The sequence below is a fragment of the Pantherophis guttatus genome, chromosome 2 (assembly GCF_059756535.1).
Source record: "Pantherophis guttatus breed Tessera chromosome 2, ASM5975653v1, whole genome shotgun sequence".
NCBI lineage: Eukaryota > Metazoa > Chordata > Lepidosauria > Squamata > Colubridae > Pantherophis > Pantherophis guttatus.
Window position 1 is genome coordinate 117,810,453 of NC_142064.1, and position 17,326 is coordinate 117,827,778.

At 42.4% G+C, this 17,326-nt stretch overlaps 1 protein-coding gene across 4 annotated transcripts; it reads left to right on the top strand.

Annotated features, from left to right (window-relative positions):
- The first annotated feature begins 418 nt into the window (after positions 1-418).
- On the top strand, positions 419-17,208 carry EMD (emerin). 4 transcript variants are annotated; one of them, XM_034434255.3, is made up of 9 exons: positions 419-807; positions 4,358-4,447; positions 6,045-6,137; positions 6,208-6,288; positions 6,749-6,826; positions 9,482-9,562; positions 9,803-9,906; positions 10,977-11,035; positions 16,446-17,208. In XM_034434255.3, exons 2-9 carry the CDS (start codon positions 4,366-4,368, stop codon positions 16,774-16,776), a joined length of 909 nt encoding a protein of 302 aa, XP_034290146.2. In that variant the 5' UTR covers positions 419-807; positions 4,358-4,365; the 3' UTR covers positions 16,777-17,208. The 4 variants fall into 4 exon arrangements, with proteins under 4 accessions (XP_034290146.2, XP_034290145.2, XP_087744746.1 ...); XM_034434254.3 differs by having other exon boundaries at positions 432-807; positions 16,385-17,208; XM_087888620.1 differs by having other exon boundaries at positions 789-1,242; positions 16,385-17,208.
- Positions 17,209-17,326: the final 118 nt, after the last annotated feature.

The following is a 17,326-nucleotide window of genomic DNA, read 5'->3' on the forward strand; positions in this document are numbered from 1 at the left end:
TTTCAACTCCTCCCCTCGGGGCGCCACTGCAGGAATTTGCATGTCAAAACAACTAGACACAAAGACGTTTTTTCTCCTCATGCCATCCCTCTACTAAACACCTACCAGTAATTCCCACAGCACTGCCTTATGTCTAAGGATATTTACCCATGTAGCAGGGCTGCATTATTATACCTTATCTTTCGTATTACCTTCTCCTATTGATATCTTACGATTACCGGTATTACTTTGTTGTTTGTATGTACACTGAGAGCTTATGCACCGGAGACAAAATATTTGTGTGTCCAATCACACTTGGCCAATAAAAGAATGTTTGTTCTATTACAATCGGTGCTGTCCTTGCTTTCTTTTGCCACCGACGTTCTACTTCTATTATGGATGGCCAGACAGTCAGCCAGATGTTTAGACGACTGGATTTGGCATTTGTATCCACTTATGGAGTCCTTCCCAAGGATCTGGGATAGCTTGATCGCTGGCGGTGTTAATTATTATTACCATCATTACATCCGAGGGATTCCGCCTCGCCTATAACGTCTGCTTCCTCCGTTTCCTGAGCCTGGAAACGCGCAAACGCGCGTCGTTACTTTGCGCTACCAGTGTCAAGAAGTGAAAAGATCTGAAACGCAAAAGGCCGGTAACGAGAGCCAGCGAGAAAAGGAAACCCGCCCCGAACCCGCCCGGCAGCTACAGAGGAGGAGGAGGAGGGTGTGTGCGGCGCTGAGATCCAGAGCCTGTCGGGCCCTCCCTCCCCGCGCAGCCTGACTCACTTCCCTTACGGTGCCCAGCCCAGTGCGCCCGGAATAGCAGGTAGGAACGAGCCCCCGCTGCCCTCTGTGCCCCCACCCTGCCTTCTTCCCGCGGAGGGGCTTCCCTGCTCCTTTTCCTTGCAGCCTGGCCGCCAGGAGAAGTTCTGCCCGGCCCCACCCGGCCCTCTTTAAAGCTTTCTTTTCGGTTGCAAAGCCAGCTTCGTTTCCCCCCTGAAGCTGGACTGGAGAAAGGGCTCCGTCGCCTTTTTTTTTTTTTCCTCCCTTTCCCTTCGCCAACTGGATGTATCGTGGCGGGGAGTAGAGAGAATCGTCTGATCCGCGTGTTACGAAAGAAGGTTGGGCCGTAGGATCAGGGCATGGAAGGCATCGCCCACGCCGAGCCTGCCCGGGGCAGCAACTGCACGTCTCTCGTTTAGTAGAGGGCGGGCCCCGATGAAGGAGTTGAAGGGGGATTAAGGACCGACCGGGCGACAGGGTAACCTTCGTTTGGCCCTTTTAGACGCGTCTCCCGCCGCTTTGGCCCTCCGTCGGCAAGGCAGAGCCGAGCCCGGAGCGCCCCGGCCTTTTGAAAGTTGGCAGCTGTCAAGCTTTGACTCTTCCGTCCGTCCCTCTGACCCTCGCGCCCACGGCATTTGCTGTACCGTCAGAGGATGGGGTAGTGTTGGAGGGTCTGGAGCTCGACCAAACTGCTTTCCTTGCAAGAGGACTGCAGGTAGTGGCTGATGGGATAGGTTTTCGGGTTCCTTAGCTGACCCTGAAGTATGCTTTGGGCGGGGTTACTTTCTTCCCGCTGCTAAATTTACTCAGGAGCTCAGTTTACACGCTGGCTTGACTTTTCCTTCTTTTCCCGCGTGAATCTGCTTCTTCCATTCAACGCGATCTAGACTTCAGTTCACCCCATTTATAGTTGGAAAGAAAGCATAACCAAGGGTTTGTTTCTGTGCAGCTTAATTCAGGCATGCAAGCTGCTGATTGATAAAGCCCCCCCTCCCCCCTGCGTTATAAATAACCCAAAGCAGTGAGCATATCTAATGCTCTTTTTCCTCACAACAGCAACCTCCTGAGACAAGTTCGGCTGAGAGAGACTAACTGGCCCAAAGTCATCCAGCCAGATTTCTAGACTGGTGTCATAACCACTAGACCAAACTGACTCTCTTGGTTATCTCTCCCTTGTCCCTATTTAACTGTTCCCAAATTAAAAAGGAACACAGGACTTCTACTGTTGGTTATTACACACCGAAACTCCTAATTAGCACAATGTTTCTCTGTGATCATTTGCTTGCCTAAATTATTTTTTAAAATGTTATTTAATCTTAGGCATAGGAAGCATGCAACTGTAATAATAGGTTTCATTGTTATGGAATAAATGTGTTCCAAAGCCCTATCTATCCCAAATTGTTAGGCGAAAAAAGAATTACAGTATTCCGTCTGCATTTTGATTTTTTGGGGGGAGGGGGAATTCAAGGGAAAGCCAAGGCACACCCAGGCATCTGAGACAAAACAAATTTGCAAACTACGTCTGATACTGATTCAGGCCCCAGCTCTGAATGTTTTTCCATTTCTTCTTCATAAGATAGAACCTGAATTTTGAAAACAGAATTTCAGACAAATCTAATAAGTACAATAATTACTTGAAGTTTTGCTTTTTGTCTTGTTGTTTTTTTTTTCAGTTATGTTGGGTTTTAGGAGAATTTGAATTGGACAAAGACCCAGAATAAGAAGTGATTGAATATGTTGATGTAATTTACGGCTGTTCGACATACCATGATAAAAACAATGCATAACTTTGTACAACATGTGGATTCTAATCAGACATATACGTAATTGTAATACGTATCTAGAATGCATGAATTCCATTTGGGGCTTGTACTGATTAAATAAGGTCTGAAGATTTTGCGGGGAATTTGTTTAAATGGCCTCTTGTGACTGAAAAGAAATTTTTCTGTATTCATGCTCAGGCAAAGAATATGGTGAAAAACTTAAGGAGTGGCTTATAATTCTTTTGTCTGACACCCTCCCCCCAGGTTCTTTTGCCAAAGTTATAATCTCGCAAAAATGCAAAAAGCTTGTTGCTTTTTAAAGATTTATGAAGGCCTATATGTTTATGTACTAGATCAGTGGTTCTCAACCTGTGGGTCGGGACCCCTTTGGGGGTCGAACAACCCTTTTACAGGGGTCGCCTAAGACCATTAGAAAACACATATTTTCAATGGTTTTAGGAATAATTTTATGGTTGGGGGTCACCACAACATGAGGAACTCTATTAAAGGGCCGCGGCATTAGAAAGGTTGAGAACCACTGTACTAGATTGAATATTATTAGCTGCATTAAGAGTTATCCAAAGTTTGCAGGTATTGAAGTTGGGCAGCAATAATAAATTCAAATGAATAAAATAAATCTGTACACATAAGTGTAGAAGGAAATGATACACAAAAATGCAGACTGTAGCATTAAATAAAACCTGACTAAAATAAGTACACATGATAAAATATTTGTTGCTGACAGTAATCCTAAGGGTGCATTCATTGTAAGTTACATGTAATGGAATAACATCTTTATCCTGATTCAGAGGGAGTCACCAAATGGGTTTCTTTGATTTTATTTTTTCATCAAGAGGAGTAGGAAGAACATAATCCTCTTTTCCCATACTCGGCAACTGTGCTTTGGGAAACTATGTGCCCCTCCTGGAGGCTTTAGCAATCCTGTGTTAGTAAATGTCTAGCACTGGATTAGATCCGCCCACCACTGCCTTGCCTGGCTTAATCCAACATTGCCCAACTATTCACAGACATGGCCAGTTTTGTAGAACTGTAAGGCAGTGGTGAAATCCAATTTTTTTTAGTACCGTTTATGTGGGCGTGGCTTGGTGGACCTGACATTGCTTGGTGGGTGTGGCTTGGTGATATGTCAGAAGGATATTGCAAAATCTCCATTCCCACCCTACTCCAGGGGAAGGATATTGCAAAATCCCCATTCCTGGGGGAAGGATGTTGCAAAATCTCCATTCCCACTCCACTCTGGGGCCAGCCAGAGGTGGCATTGCTGGTTCTCTGAACTACTCAAAATTTCCGCTACCTGTTCTCCAGAGCCTGTCAGAAACTGCTGGATTTCACCCCTGCTGTAAGAGGTTGAGAACATTAGCTCTTGTTGAGGCAACATTGCCTTTACTGTTATTGCTTAGCTCCTCTTGTTATAACAGACCACATTGTCCTTAGTCCTTTCCTATTCTGGGAGATATAATCACTTCCAAATATTGACTTCATTTATGTTGGGTTTTGCTTCCCCATCTCATTTCTTCCCTTCATATGTAACTCGTTTAGGAACAGCTTGATTACATTTTATCCCCTTCGGAAAAAAACAAAACAAAATATGTGCTTCTACTGAAATAATTCTCTGCAGAGAACCTGTAGCAATGTTGGTACTGAAGCTACTTATGCTTTTAAGATAAAGTATTTTAGTGGTTGGTGTGATCATGTGTGAGAGATCTTCATTTAGTTTTAAAAGTAGTGTTTTCTGATTGCACAATTAATTGTTATTTAGGGATATTGGCTGCAACTTATTTCTCCCCACCCTGATTCTGCATTTTCTAGGTAATACCATGGATGAATATAAAGGCATGACAGACAAGGAACTTATCGCACGATTGAAAAAATACAGCATCCCCCATGGGCCAGTTGTTGGTATGTGTTGTGACAATGTTTTTACCCAGAGCAGAAAAAATAAGTACAGGTAGTCCTCGACTTATGATCTTAATTGAGCTTGCAATTTTGGCTCTAAATTGTGATGGTTGCAAAGTGACCACACCTGATTTTATTACCTTTTTTGTGGTGGTGATTAAGTGAACCCATTGTTTGCTATGCGGTGGGTTGTGTTGGAAAGAAGTAAAGGCCAGGTTCTGGCAAAAACTTCATAAATGGCTGTCATGTGACCACAGAGTACTACAAACAGCCATAAATGTGAGTGGCCCCAAATATCAGAACTTTGCATAACTCCCTTTTTCAGGATCCTTTGTAACTTCAAATTGTCAATAAGTGATCTGTTATAATATGAGGACTGTCTGTAAATATGCCTTGGAATTTGGAAGTGGGGAAGTAGCAAGCTAAGAGAGGAAGCAAAATAAGCAAAAAAGATGAAGTTTTATAGCAAAGGTGATTTATTTTCCCCAAACTTTATGTGCAAGCCCCCTTTTCCAAAATGTAATTTTTAATGAGCTGGGTGGGAAATTTACTAAAATATTGAAGATTCGATGTAAGATTACCCTTAATTAATTGTAGTTAATTAACATTGCATCAAGTTCTGTTATGGATTGCACCAGTAGAGGCTAAACCAATTTCATTGTATACTTGAAGTACAATGACAATAAAGGCTATTATTATTCATTTTCCTCTAATCACTTATTTTCCTCGGGATCCTTTCCCTTTTGGAGCATAGCCAGGCCCACCCTTCAGCACAGAACTGAAAGCCAAGAATAGTTCTTAGTTCATAAAAATTGTGCATCTGGCTTTTACAGCAGAAGAGATAAGTGTATAAGAGAAGATTCTATTTGCCCCCTCACTCTTGCCTTCCTCCAGTTTTTCACTAATTTCACAGTGAACTGCCTGAAGTGATGGAGCATATGGGGATAAAATTCTGCCTCTCTGCTGAGGGGAAACATGCATAAATAACAAATGTGGATACGTTCATTGAGTCTTAAGAAGAAGAAAAGTCAAGAGTCTTAAAATGCTTAAAGGGAGTGCTGCACACCTAGCCAGGAATTGCTTTCCTGTGAAATATACAACCCATATTTATCTTGGACAAGTGTGGTTTGGGCGTGTATTCACAACAGATCAGGGGTGAAATCCAGCAGGTTCTGACAGGTTCCGGAGATCCGGTAGCGGAAATTTTGAGTAGTTCAGAGAACTGGCAAATACCACGTCTGGCTGGCCCCAGAGTGGGGTGGGAATAGGGATTTTGCAATATCCTTCCCCCAGGAGTGGGGAGGGAATGGAGATTTTTCAGTATCCTTTCCCTGCCACGCCCACCAAGCACCAAGCCCACAGAACCGGTAGTAAAAAAATTTGGATTTCACCACTGCAACAGATTAACGTCCTCTCTGAAAGATATTTAGGACAGGTTAAGCAATGAGCTTTCCTTTGGAGTTGGCAAGACTTCAAAGCAAAATCAGTAAAGATATCTGGAAGTATTAATAGAAGAGTAGAAGGAACATATGGAGAAGGCTGAAGGGTTGTATATTGTTCTCTGCTTAGCTATAACCCAAGCCTGGTTTCTGTTTCCCAGGAACTACCCGGAAACTTTATGAAAAGAAAATCTATGAATATGAGACTGAGCGGACTCAATATCCTTCGCCTGGAGGATATGTGTCCCACACAGGTAAGAAGAAACTGACCCAAGGGAGAAAGGCCTCCCTGCCAGGCACTAACCTCTTTTCTCACCCACACAGAGCCAGCCACCAGCCAAAGCTACGTAAAAGAGACCTTTGTGAGTCCACGGAAAAGGGAAGACTTCAGTTATGGACGAGAAGGTGAGTGAAATGAATTGCTAAGACAGGAGTAAAAGACAGACCTGGACTAAGAATCAAAAGATGTTAGTTAGAAGGATGAGCAACCCAAGAAACAAACAAGCAAACAGGTGAAAATTAGCGGGGCAATGGCATGTGTGTTCTTGGTGCTCTAAGGAAATGAACAATCCAAGTTAAATTAAAAAGGGAAAATCTCCGTTGATTTGAGATCAACATTTGGGTGACTACGTGGGTGTATATCCATGCTGTCTTCATGACAACAGTAGAGAAATAGTTTGCCATTGCTTTCCTTGGAGAGTGTTTTGCAACTTTTCAGTCTAGTCTACAGGCCAGGTATGTTGTAACAATACTAAACAGACCCAACCTTTTTTAGTTTCCCAGCCTAGAAAAGGTGACCCAGGTACTGACTTCCTATTGAGGCTGGATCAAATTTAAATACCTTCTCATTCATTCTACCCTGCAGCTCTTGGCTCCACAAGAACTTACTTCAAAGAATATGTCCCAACAAGACAGGAATACTATTCTGAGTACAGAGATGAAGGTAGGTGTGAGAGGAAAGTCTTTGACTGAAGGAAGATGGATTATGGGCCGTGGACATGGGATGAGGATATTGAAAAGCTGGGAGTTTTTCATTTGGGAAGAAGATATATTTTATTGGTATTTTTATAGCAAGAGAAATGCATGCATTCTCTCACCAAAAAAATGACATAATTAATGTCAAACTATGCTCAGTCTTGTTCATATTTGGAACTCAACTCCCAAAACAAGGATTTCTATATACTGGTAAACCTGGTTTGGTTAAGCCTAAAATCACAAATAGATTGATGGGATTTTATTTTAAAATCAGAGATTGTGTGCAATCAATGCTGTATTTGTCCTATAAGGTTGATTTTTGAGCTTTTGGGGCATTTTGACATCAAGGTTAACTTTGTTGTCACTGACACTGCCAAAATTAATACCCTACATCACAAACAGGTACATTTTAAGAACATGAGGATAGATCCCTTTTGCTTTCTATGATGTTTGCTTTTTTTCAGGCAAAAGTCACTTCCACCCTATTTTCATAACAAACTGTGATTTTTTTTTTTAAAAAAAATCTATATAACATATACTTAATTCAGTGCTGATTTTCATAACACCTGAACATTCATATACATTTTTGTATATATTGCCCTTAACATTTGTGTTTTTGCAAAATACTCTTTCCCTGTGTTTATACCTTTTGGAATGCTATTTTTCCTTAACACATTTTATAAGCATTTTTTGGAGGGGAGATTTATACTCAGATGTACAAAAATTAAAGAACACTAAACAACATTAAAGAAGGTCTTCCACTTTCTCTATTAGTTTGGAATTAGTCATTTGATTTGTTTGTCTTTACTTACTATAACCTAATGTAATTCATACAAGTTAATATCGACAGGAATACAAACATCTCCACAGTCCATAGATTGGCTAGATCAGGGGTCTGCAACCTTAAACACTCAAAGAGCCATTTAGACCCATTTCACACAGAAAAGAATACACCAGGAGCCACAAAACCCTTCCTGTGTCTGACTATTTCTTGAGCAGCCACAAAACTAGCATATGTAGTTGAATTAAATGTTCTGTTTTCTTCTGAAACTTTTCTTTTCTTGGATTTATCCATGGTTGGCCTACCAGGGGTTGAACAGATCAATAAATCGTGTGCTGGCGGGTGTCGCACATTGGCGGTTGTGACACATATTTTGAGTGATGGAGCCGCAGAGAGAGGTGAAAGAGCCACATGCGGCTCCAGAGCTGCAGGTTGCTGATCCCTGGGCTAGATGTAGAGGTCTACAATGTTTTAGCAGGAATTCTGTTCTGATTCACTATTCTTTCTTTGTCTTTGTCTTTGTCTTTTATTAGATTTATATACCGCCCTACTCCCAAAGGACTCAGGGCGGTGAACAGGCACAAAATAAAATACATAAATACAAAAGTTAAAAGATATAATTAAAACCAGATTAAATAATTTAGCCCAAGACAATTAAAAAATCCCAATAATTTAAAACAAATTAAAATTTTGATGTAAAAGAATTTTAAAACGGGAGAAAATTAGGCCAGGCCGACTTGCTGGAATAGAAGAATCTTAAGAGCACGGTGGAAAGTGCGTAGATCCGGGATCCTCCGTATCTCTGGAGGGAGCTCGTTCCAGATAGTGGGTGCCCCCACAGAGAAGGCCCTCCCCCTGGGGGCCGCCAGACGACATTGTTTAGCTGACGGCAGGAGGAGGAGGAGCCCCTCTCTATGAAAACGTACCGGCTGGTGGGAGGCTGCTTGTGGTAGTAGGCGGTCCCGTAAATAACCAGGTCCTAAGCCATGGAGCGCTCTAAAGGTAGTAACCAGAACCTTGAAGCGCATCTGGAAGACCACCGGGAGCCAGTGCAGCTCACGCAGGAGAGGTGTCACACGGGACCGCCATGTTGCTTCCATTACCACCCACGCGGCCGCACTCTGCGCCAGTTGGAGCCTCCGGGTGCTCCTCAAGGGGAGCCCCATGTAGAGAGTGTTGCAGTAGTCCAGGCGGGAAATATTTCTTTGAAATATTTATAATGTTGCTTTGGTAATTATGATGAAAGTTATCATTTATTTTTTAAAATGTCAGAATTTCTGGAATGTTGTGTTCTTATCTCAGGAATGAATTCTGCAAGGACAGGTGGTCCTTGCTTAATGACTACTTGTTCAGTGACTGTTCAAACTTAAGATGGTGCTGAACAAATGATGGTTATGACTGGTCTTTGGACTAATGATCACCATTTGTGATCTTTCGTGGCTTCCTACAAGCAAAATCAATGGAGAAGACAGCAGGGGTTAGCAAATAGTGGCCACGTGATGTCCTTGTTTAACAACCCACAGTGATTCCCTTAACAATGGCAATGAGAAATTCTGGGATTTCTTTGCTAAGTGGCATGGTTATATGATGTTATGCTTTACAACTGCATTGCTTGATCCCAATTATGTTGTGAAATTCGGATTACCTTTAATTGTGTTATGTCATATGCAACAGAATGCCAAACAGATCCAAAAACATTTGCAGATACTGTTTGTCCCTTTGCAACATGTTCTCAACTTAAATAGCTCAATTTGATTTTTACTATAAATACATGTACACACATATGTTCCAGAAAGAGGAAGAGCTTTTGCTTCAAGTAATTTTTTTCCTGTGATTTCCTAGATTCCAGTCCCACGAAGTCGTATCTGAGTTATAATTACAGTTTACCCCACCATGAAGAGCATTCTTCATATGCATCAGAAGGTAGGAAGAAAAGTGCAAAATGGGCTTTGAAAATTCACAAACCCTGTAAGATTAGAATCATAACATTTGGTCAAACTGATAATTATTGAGAAATCTGGGAACAAAAGAAAACACCCATCCAGAGAGCACCCAATCAGAGAAATCTGATTTTGCCTTTATTATTATTTTTATATTGATATATAACAAAAATTATATGCCATACCATCAGAGTCTTTGATAAACCTGTCTCTTTTATGACAGATAAGGATGTGAACACTTCTGAGCCCTCCAGATCTTCCTATCGGAGTTACTCATCTTTATTAAGCCATACTACATCTCCGGGGACGGTGAGCGCCCGCCAACCAGTAAGTTGTTCCTCACATGCTGTCAAGACCGAAGACAACACAAAGAACTCTTAGTTGTAGGAGATGACCAGGCTGAGCCCAAGGGAGGGATCATATGTGTTATAAGTCACCAGTAGATCTAAGTCCAACCTACCTTGAATGCCTTTCTTATCTCCCGCTCATTTCCCTTGACTGCTAGTTGGTCAGATTCTTGTAGATTCTGCCTGAATCTCATGATTTCCCTGGCGCATGACATTAATTGAATCCAATCTGTTACTTGCTTATACCTAATAACAGTAACAGAGTTGGAAGGGACCTTGTAGGTCATCTAGTCCAACCCCCTGCTCACGCCGGAGACCTATACTAGGGATTCGAACCACCGAACTGCTGAGCTTTCTGATCGACAAGCTCAGTGTCTTAACCACTGAACCGAGAATCTTGCCAAACTAATGCTATAAGCTTCTAGCCTACTAGATATAGCTTGAGAGATTCTAGGGAGTGGCTACCTTGAGCCTCTTCCCCCTCCAGCTTGGGCTGCACAGTCTCCCCAAGGTACACATCCCATCACACATCCCTAGACAGAACAAGAAAGCTATCCAGGTGGGGTTAACATCCGAAACAATCAAGGAAAGATTCCTCCTTACAACTCTGTATAGATGGTCTTCAACTTATGACCACAGTTGGGACTAGCCCCTCTATTGCTGAGCAAGGAAGTTGTTAAGTGAGTCACACCCAATTTTACAAACATTTTCACTACCGTTGTTAAGCAAATTACTGCAGTTAAGTGAATCATGTGATCGTTAAGCAAATCCAGTTTCCCCCATTGGTTTTGGTATTTAGAAGCCAGCTGGGAAAGCCACACATGACTATCACGTGACCTCGGGATGCTGCAACTGTTGCTAATACAAATGGGTTGCCAAGCAGCCAAATTTTGATCATGTGACCAGGGAGGATGCTGCAATGGTCATAAGTGAGAGGACCGGTCATAAGTCATTATTTTCAGTACTGTTGTAATTTCACATGGTTGCTAAACAAATAGTTATAAGTGAAGGGCTACCTGTATACTCACTACTACCCATGTTTTCTTTCAGATTGCAGAGCCATATCCCTACTCTTCCAGTGAGAAGGATACGACAGCTGAGAAGTACCGGTAAGTAGGGTCAGTGCAGAGGCATCAGTAAGAAAAAATATTCCCAGGAACGTCTCGTGGAATGGATTATTTGCTTTGTGGGTAGATGCCTTTCTGTGGTTCCTTCGGAAAATGCATGATTTGATGACCTTGAGGGTAGCAGGTGATGTTAAGTCCAGATAGAGCTACCTCAAAGAGTTGCCTAAAGAAGTTCTGTGCCCACGTACTTCTGTGCACCAAAATAATTTGTAGACTTTGAATTGGAAATGCTGCACAGCCTTATCTATAATGGGGAATCCTCTCAGTGTTGCCAAATATTTCTGATTTTAAAGAAAAATTGATGTTAAAGCTCCCATCAGCTGAGACGGTTTTCCCCAATTTGGTTCCATCTTGATATATCAGGGCTGCCATTCTCAGAATAGCTGCCAGCTGTCAGTGTTAGAAGTTGCAGTCCGAGCACATTTTGACAGAACCAGTCCAATGAAGGCTATTATGCTAAAGTAAGCCTTCTATCTCAGGCAGTGAGTTTTGAGCATCGTCAGGATTTTTATTTTTTGGATTTTTATTAAAGTTTATTATAAGATACAAAGAGAAACAAAAATTGAGGAACCTTAAAGAGACAAGTGCAGAAAGAGGTAAAAAAGGAAAAAATAGTGTGTTCTGATTTTTTTTCAGTATAGTAGAATACAAAACAAAAATAAAGGTAGTCCTCAATTTATAACCACAATTGATCCCCAAATTTATGTTGTTAAGTGAGAAGTTTGTTAAGTGAGTTTTGTCCTATTTTATGACCTTTCTTGCCTCAGTTGTTAAGTGAATCACTGCAGTTGATAAGTTATCTGGCTTCCCTATTCAGTTTATTTGACAGGAGGTTGCGAAAGTTGATCACATGACTTTGAGACACAGCAACAGTCATAAATATGAATCAGTTGCCAAGCGTCTGAATTTTGATCACATGATCATGGCAGAGGCTGCAAAGATCGTAACCGTGAAAAACGGTCATAAGTCACTTTTTTTCAGTGCCATTGTAACTTTGAACAGTCACTAAATGAACTGTTGTAAGTCAAGGACTACTTGTATGCAACCTCAGTCTTTTGCTTTACATTTTAAAATGTTTGAAGCTATTTCTATAACAACAAAGTCATTCTGATCATCAAAAGGAGCCTTGGTAGTACAGTGGTTTAAAGCACCCTGTTATTAAGACCAGCTGCCTACAATTACTGCAGGTTCGAATCTCGCCAGACTCAAGGTTGACTCAGCCTTCCATCCTTTCTAAGGTAGGTAAATTGAGGACCCAGTTGTGGGGGCAATAAGCTGACTTTGTATAAATATACAAAAAGGATGAAGGCTATTGCTTAGCACATTGTAAGCCGCCCTGAGTCTCCGGAGAAGGGCGGCATATAAATCAAAATTAAATAAATAAATAAATAAAACCTAAAACTAAAGTTTCATTTTTTTCCAGTTTTGGTTCAAAAACCAGAAACGGTTTCCAAATGAAAACACCAGTTAGATAAATTCTCTTTAATTCACACAATCAATTTTGCCATCTCCACACAATCAATTTTGCCAACTCCATCATCTTTATCATCCATTGTGGGAATTAGTCTGTCTTTCTATCCTTGTGCATCTAAGATTCTTGCTGTTGTCAACATATATAGTAGCAAAGGTTTTAAACACCACCAGAATTATCAGCATTAGTGCAATTATCAAAATGAGAATCGTTTGCAATCTTCGTGAAAAATGTGAAAGGCAAGGTAGCATCAACATGGAGATCAGGTGAAAGTAAGAGAAATTTCGTATCATGCCAGATAGAAAATCTAATCTAGGAGGCCTTAAATCGCAGTGCCTTCGGTTGATAAGGTTCTTCTGCACAGCACTCACTGAGATGAACTGCATCCCTGCATTTCATTTCCATGGAGTTTTATCTTGTCAGCAATGGTTTACTTCGTGTTAATTAAGGCGAAAAGACAAAGCGTTTGTTTTTGTCTTTTGATAGTCATCCAAATGTTTTAGATTGTCTCAATATAACAACAAATTACTAGTTAGTCTTTAGCATGAAACAGTTTGCTCATTCTCTTTCTCTCCGTAACCTAATTTCCCAGCATCACTGGAAGGCTTTATTTTAGGAAAACAAATTTTTGGCTCTGTGTAGTCACAGAGGAACCTCAAAAGAGAGAAATATTCCCTGGATTTAGGGAAAGTCAAAGGATTTGACTTTGCAGACTCTGTTTACTTGGAATTTAAAATGGTTGCCTATCACCACCAAAGCAGTGGGGGGAAATCTTAACATGCATTCTCAGTAAATCCAAGACTACCCTCTTATTTTAAAAATACATTGATTGGACAAAAGGGCTTCTTACTCCATTCGGAAAAGTATTTTGCATTTTGGGAGTGTGTCATGGGAGCTCTCAGTAGTGATTGCCATGGAAAGAGTAACTAGGAGGAGGTTATTTACAGAAGCAATATGAGTAACAGTGTAGTGATAATAACAATATAACAGAGTTCAAGGGACCTTGAAGATCTTCTAGTCCAACCCCCTGCTCAAGCAGGAGACCCTATACCAGTGATGGCTAACCTTTTTGCCATCGCGTGCCAGGAGGGGGGGCGGGGGAGGTTCGCACACGCCCACACCCATAATTCTATTCGCCCCGCCCTGCGTATGCGTGCACAACCCCCCCTCCCCCCTGCTCCTGGCACGCGTTGGCCAGGTAGGCCTGTTTTTCTTTTTCACCTGGTTCCAGATCCTCTCTATGCATCTGGGGAGGGCAAAAACAGCTTTCCCCACTCCCTCGGAGGCCCTCCGGAGGCCTGAAATGGCCCATTTCCCAACTCCCGGTGGGACAAGAAGTGACTTTTTTGCTGTCCCCAGCCTCCAGAGCCTCTCTAGGAGTCTGTTAAACAGCCCGTTTCCCTACTTCTGGTGGGCCCAGAAGGCCAGAAAATCAGCTGGCCGGCGCGCACATGCGCACCAGAGCTGAGCTGGGGTGCCCACTGATATGGCTACATGTGCCGCTTGTGCACGTGTGCCATAGGTTCGCCATCACGGCCCTATACAATTTGAGTGGCTGTCCAGTCTCTTCTTAAAAACCTCAGTGATGGAGCACCCACAATTTCTGGAGGCAGGCTGTTCCACTGGTTGATTGCTGTCACTTGTCAGGAAATTTCCCCTTGTTGCCACAGTACCACATACAGGTAGTCATCAATTTACAGCCACAATTGAGCCCAACATTTCTGTTGTTAAGTGAAACATTCGTTAAGTGAGTTTTGCTCCATTTTATGACTTTTCTTGCCATAGTTGTTAAGTGAATCACTGCAGTTGATAAGTTAGTAACCCGGTTGTTAAATGAACTTGGCTTCCCCATTGACTTTGCTTGTGAGAAAGTCGCAAAAGGGGATCACATGACCCTGGGACACTGCAACCATCACAAATATGAATCCATTGCCAAGCATCTGAATTTTGGTCACATGATCATAGGGATGCTGCAAAGGTTGTAACTGTGAAAAATGGCCATATGTCACATTTTTCAGTGCCATTGTAACTTTGAACAGTCACTAAACGAACTGTTGTAAATCAAGGACTACTGTTGTGGCCCGCCAGCAGCCTGCGCAGATTGTTGCTGATCCCGACGATGAGGAGGCTGGTGTGGTGCTGCGCCAGCAGCCTGTGCAGCCATCGCTTGAGTCGGACAGCGAGGAGGCTGAAGAAGATGTGGTGCCAGAGGCAGGGATTTAGTCAGAGCCTTCAGAACCTCCAGAGGCTTCTTTAAGTGAAGAGGATGAAGAGGAGGAGCCTCTTCTCAATGCACGGGCACGCAGAGCTGCCAAAAGGCAGGAGTGGTTCCTCAGGAGGAGGTCTCCTTGAGAGTAAGGCTTGGAGCTAATTGGCCACTCCCTTAGCCTATTTAAGAAAGAACGCAGCTTGTAAGAAGCTGCAGGAAACAACTTTAGTTCGCTAATCATCGCGTTGGGATTTCTCTGCAACCTTGCTTCTGGGCTTTCTGCCAACTCCAGTAAGACTCTGACTATCTTATCTGTGGAATTCTGGCAGGCTGTTAAGAACGCTTATTAACAGCCAGCATTTGATAAAACTGCATTATTTGAGTAAACTAAGTTTTGTTCAGAGTTTGTGTGTGCTGTGTTCTTTGGGATCCATAGCTGGGGCAGAACAACTACCTGTAGTGCCACATTGCCACAGTGGGCAGAGCCAGTCACAGGGCACCCATTTTCCAGAAGGCAAAAGGAGTGAAGGTGTTCTCTGACACTTCCTCTAACAATCCAGAGTGCTCTCTATCCCTGTTGATCTTTCTCTGACCTGGGGAGCTGCATTTGGGGACGAAGCAATGGACCACAGCTATCTTTCTGATTGCCAAGAATGCCTATGGGGTTCCCAAGGGATTCTTGTAAATCAAAAAGAAAATGTCACTTTTTCCTAGCTTAACATTGTGAATATTCAGAAATAATTAAAGCTATGTGGAGGCAAGTGGGTACCCAGGTGTATGTAAGTAGGCAAATTGATCCCCATGGGAATGCAATGAATTCCTATCTCTGAGATGAGAGCAGAAGAGGCTGAATGCCCTGCTGTATTGGTATGTGGGAATGACCTTGGGAGACAAGAGGAAAAACTGCAGCCTAGACATAATTCGATAAAATTTGAGCTTGAAGGAGGAGGGATGGTGACAGTATCTCAGAAGGAACCCTCCTTCTCCTTTTCAGGAGAGAAAAAGTAAGGAATGGGAGTACTTTCAGACTTGAAAGATGTTAATATAACCTTACAATAAATGTAGAGTTGGTACTCCTGGTGTGCTTCTTGTCTGGCTAACCTGAAAGGCTGACATCAATCTTCTGATATTCTTTTGCCCCCTCTCCTCCATCAGGCTCAAATGTCATTTGAGGCTGCAGCTCTTCCTTCTGCCTCCCAAGGTCATTCCCACATACCAGTCATTATACCTTCCTATAACAATTCTTGTGGATGACAGTATTTTCCAGTAAAAGAAAGCAAGCAAATATTGTCATTTTTAGCAGCAGACTTAAATATGAGCAATATGAGCAAGCCTATATTAGGACTATTAAACGTCTAGAGTTGACTGCGTATTTATATTATGATAGCGATTTCTTAGGGCTTCTGCCAGAAAATTATATTACAGTGAAAAAGAATTCATAATGTGGACTGCATTAAAGAGATTCTCCAAGAGCTTAATAAAATTTATGTAGGACATCTCTTCATACCTTAAGAACCAAGTTTTAACATAGATTGTATCAGGGAGATTTAACTGGCCACGGGGCCAAGAAGGATTGGACATGCCTTGAGCTCTAGTTAAAGAAGATGCTGGCATGTGCACTTACATTTCTGTTTTGGGTTTATGTTTGCAGAGACAGCAGTTCCTACCAGAGCGTTTTCCAACGAAAATCATCTGGCTTGTCTTCGCTGCAGGTGCAGCCCCGCCGTGCCATACATCCAGAACGCCAGGCCCAGGCGGCGGAGAAGGCTGTGGGGAGCAGTGGAGAAACCAAGCGATACCTCCCCCTCTGGCTCCAGCTCCTGGTGTTTGGGCTGCTGGCTGCATTCCTGGCCTTCATCTACTTCTTACAGGGAGGGGCTGATGATAACCCCTTTGTCAAGTACATTAGTCAGTAAAGTCTTGGCTTTTATTACTAAGATGGCTCCCCAAGAGCCTAGGCCAGTTTTAGCTGACCTGGTTCCCTTCAGATTGGTTGGGGCTGTAATTTCCAGAAATCACAGCCCATTGGCTGACATGCTGTGATTTGCAGTCCTAACCCAGCCAGAAGGCACCAAAATGGCCAGGTGTGGCCTAGAATTTTGTGTGGGGTTTGTTTTTGTTTTTTTGGTTTTTTGGGGGGGGAGGGGTGTAGAATGTTTTTTTGACAGTAAGTGCCTTCTTGTCAGTTAATAGAAAAAAAGGAAGTGGTATATTGAGGGCCAGGGATGGAAAGGTTTCTACCAACTTTCCAGAGATAAAGCTGCTCTCCATACTTGGGGGCATCCCCTTCCTGAAACCAGCTAACATGGGGCATTTTTATCTGCTGATTTTATAAGCTCGTCTTTATATCAAGAGAATGGGTGGCTTCTTATGAGGGGGTGGGCGGGCATGGAGGGAAGAAATGTAGCCTTTCAACTACTTTGTTTTAAATATACAAATGTATGGAATATCTAAATAAACCTTCCCATTTTTTAAGGTTGTCTTATTTCATTATTTTACCTCAGTCTAGATAATCACCATTTCTTTGTAGACATTGCTCACCCTCCCATAATTCCAAATATTTTTAAGGTCAAATAGCTGAAGGGTTTCTCCA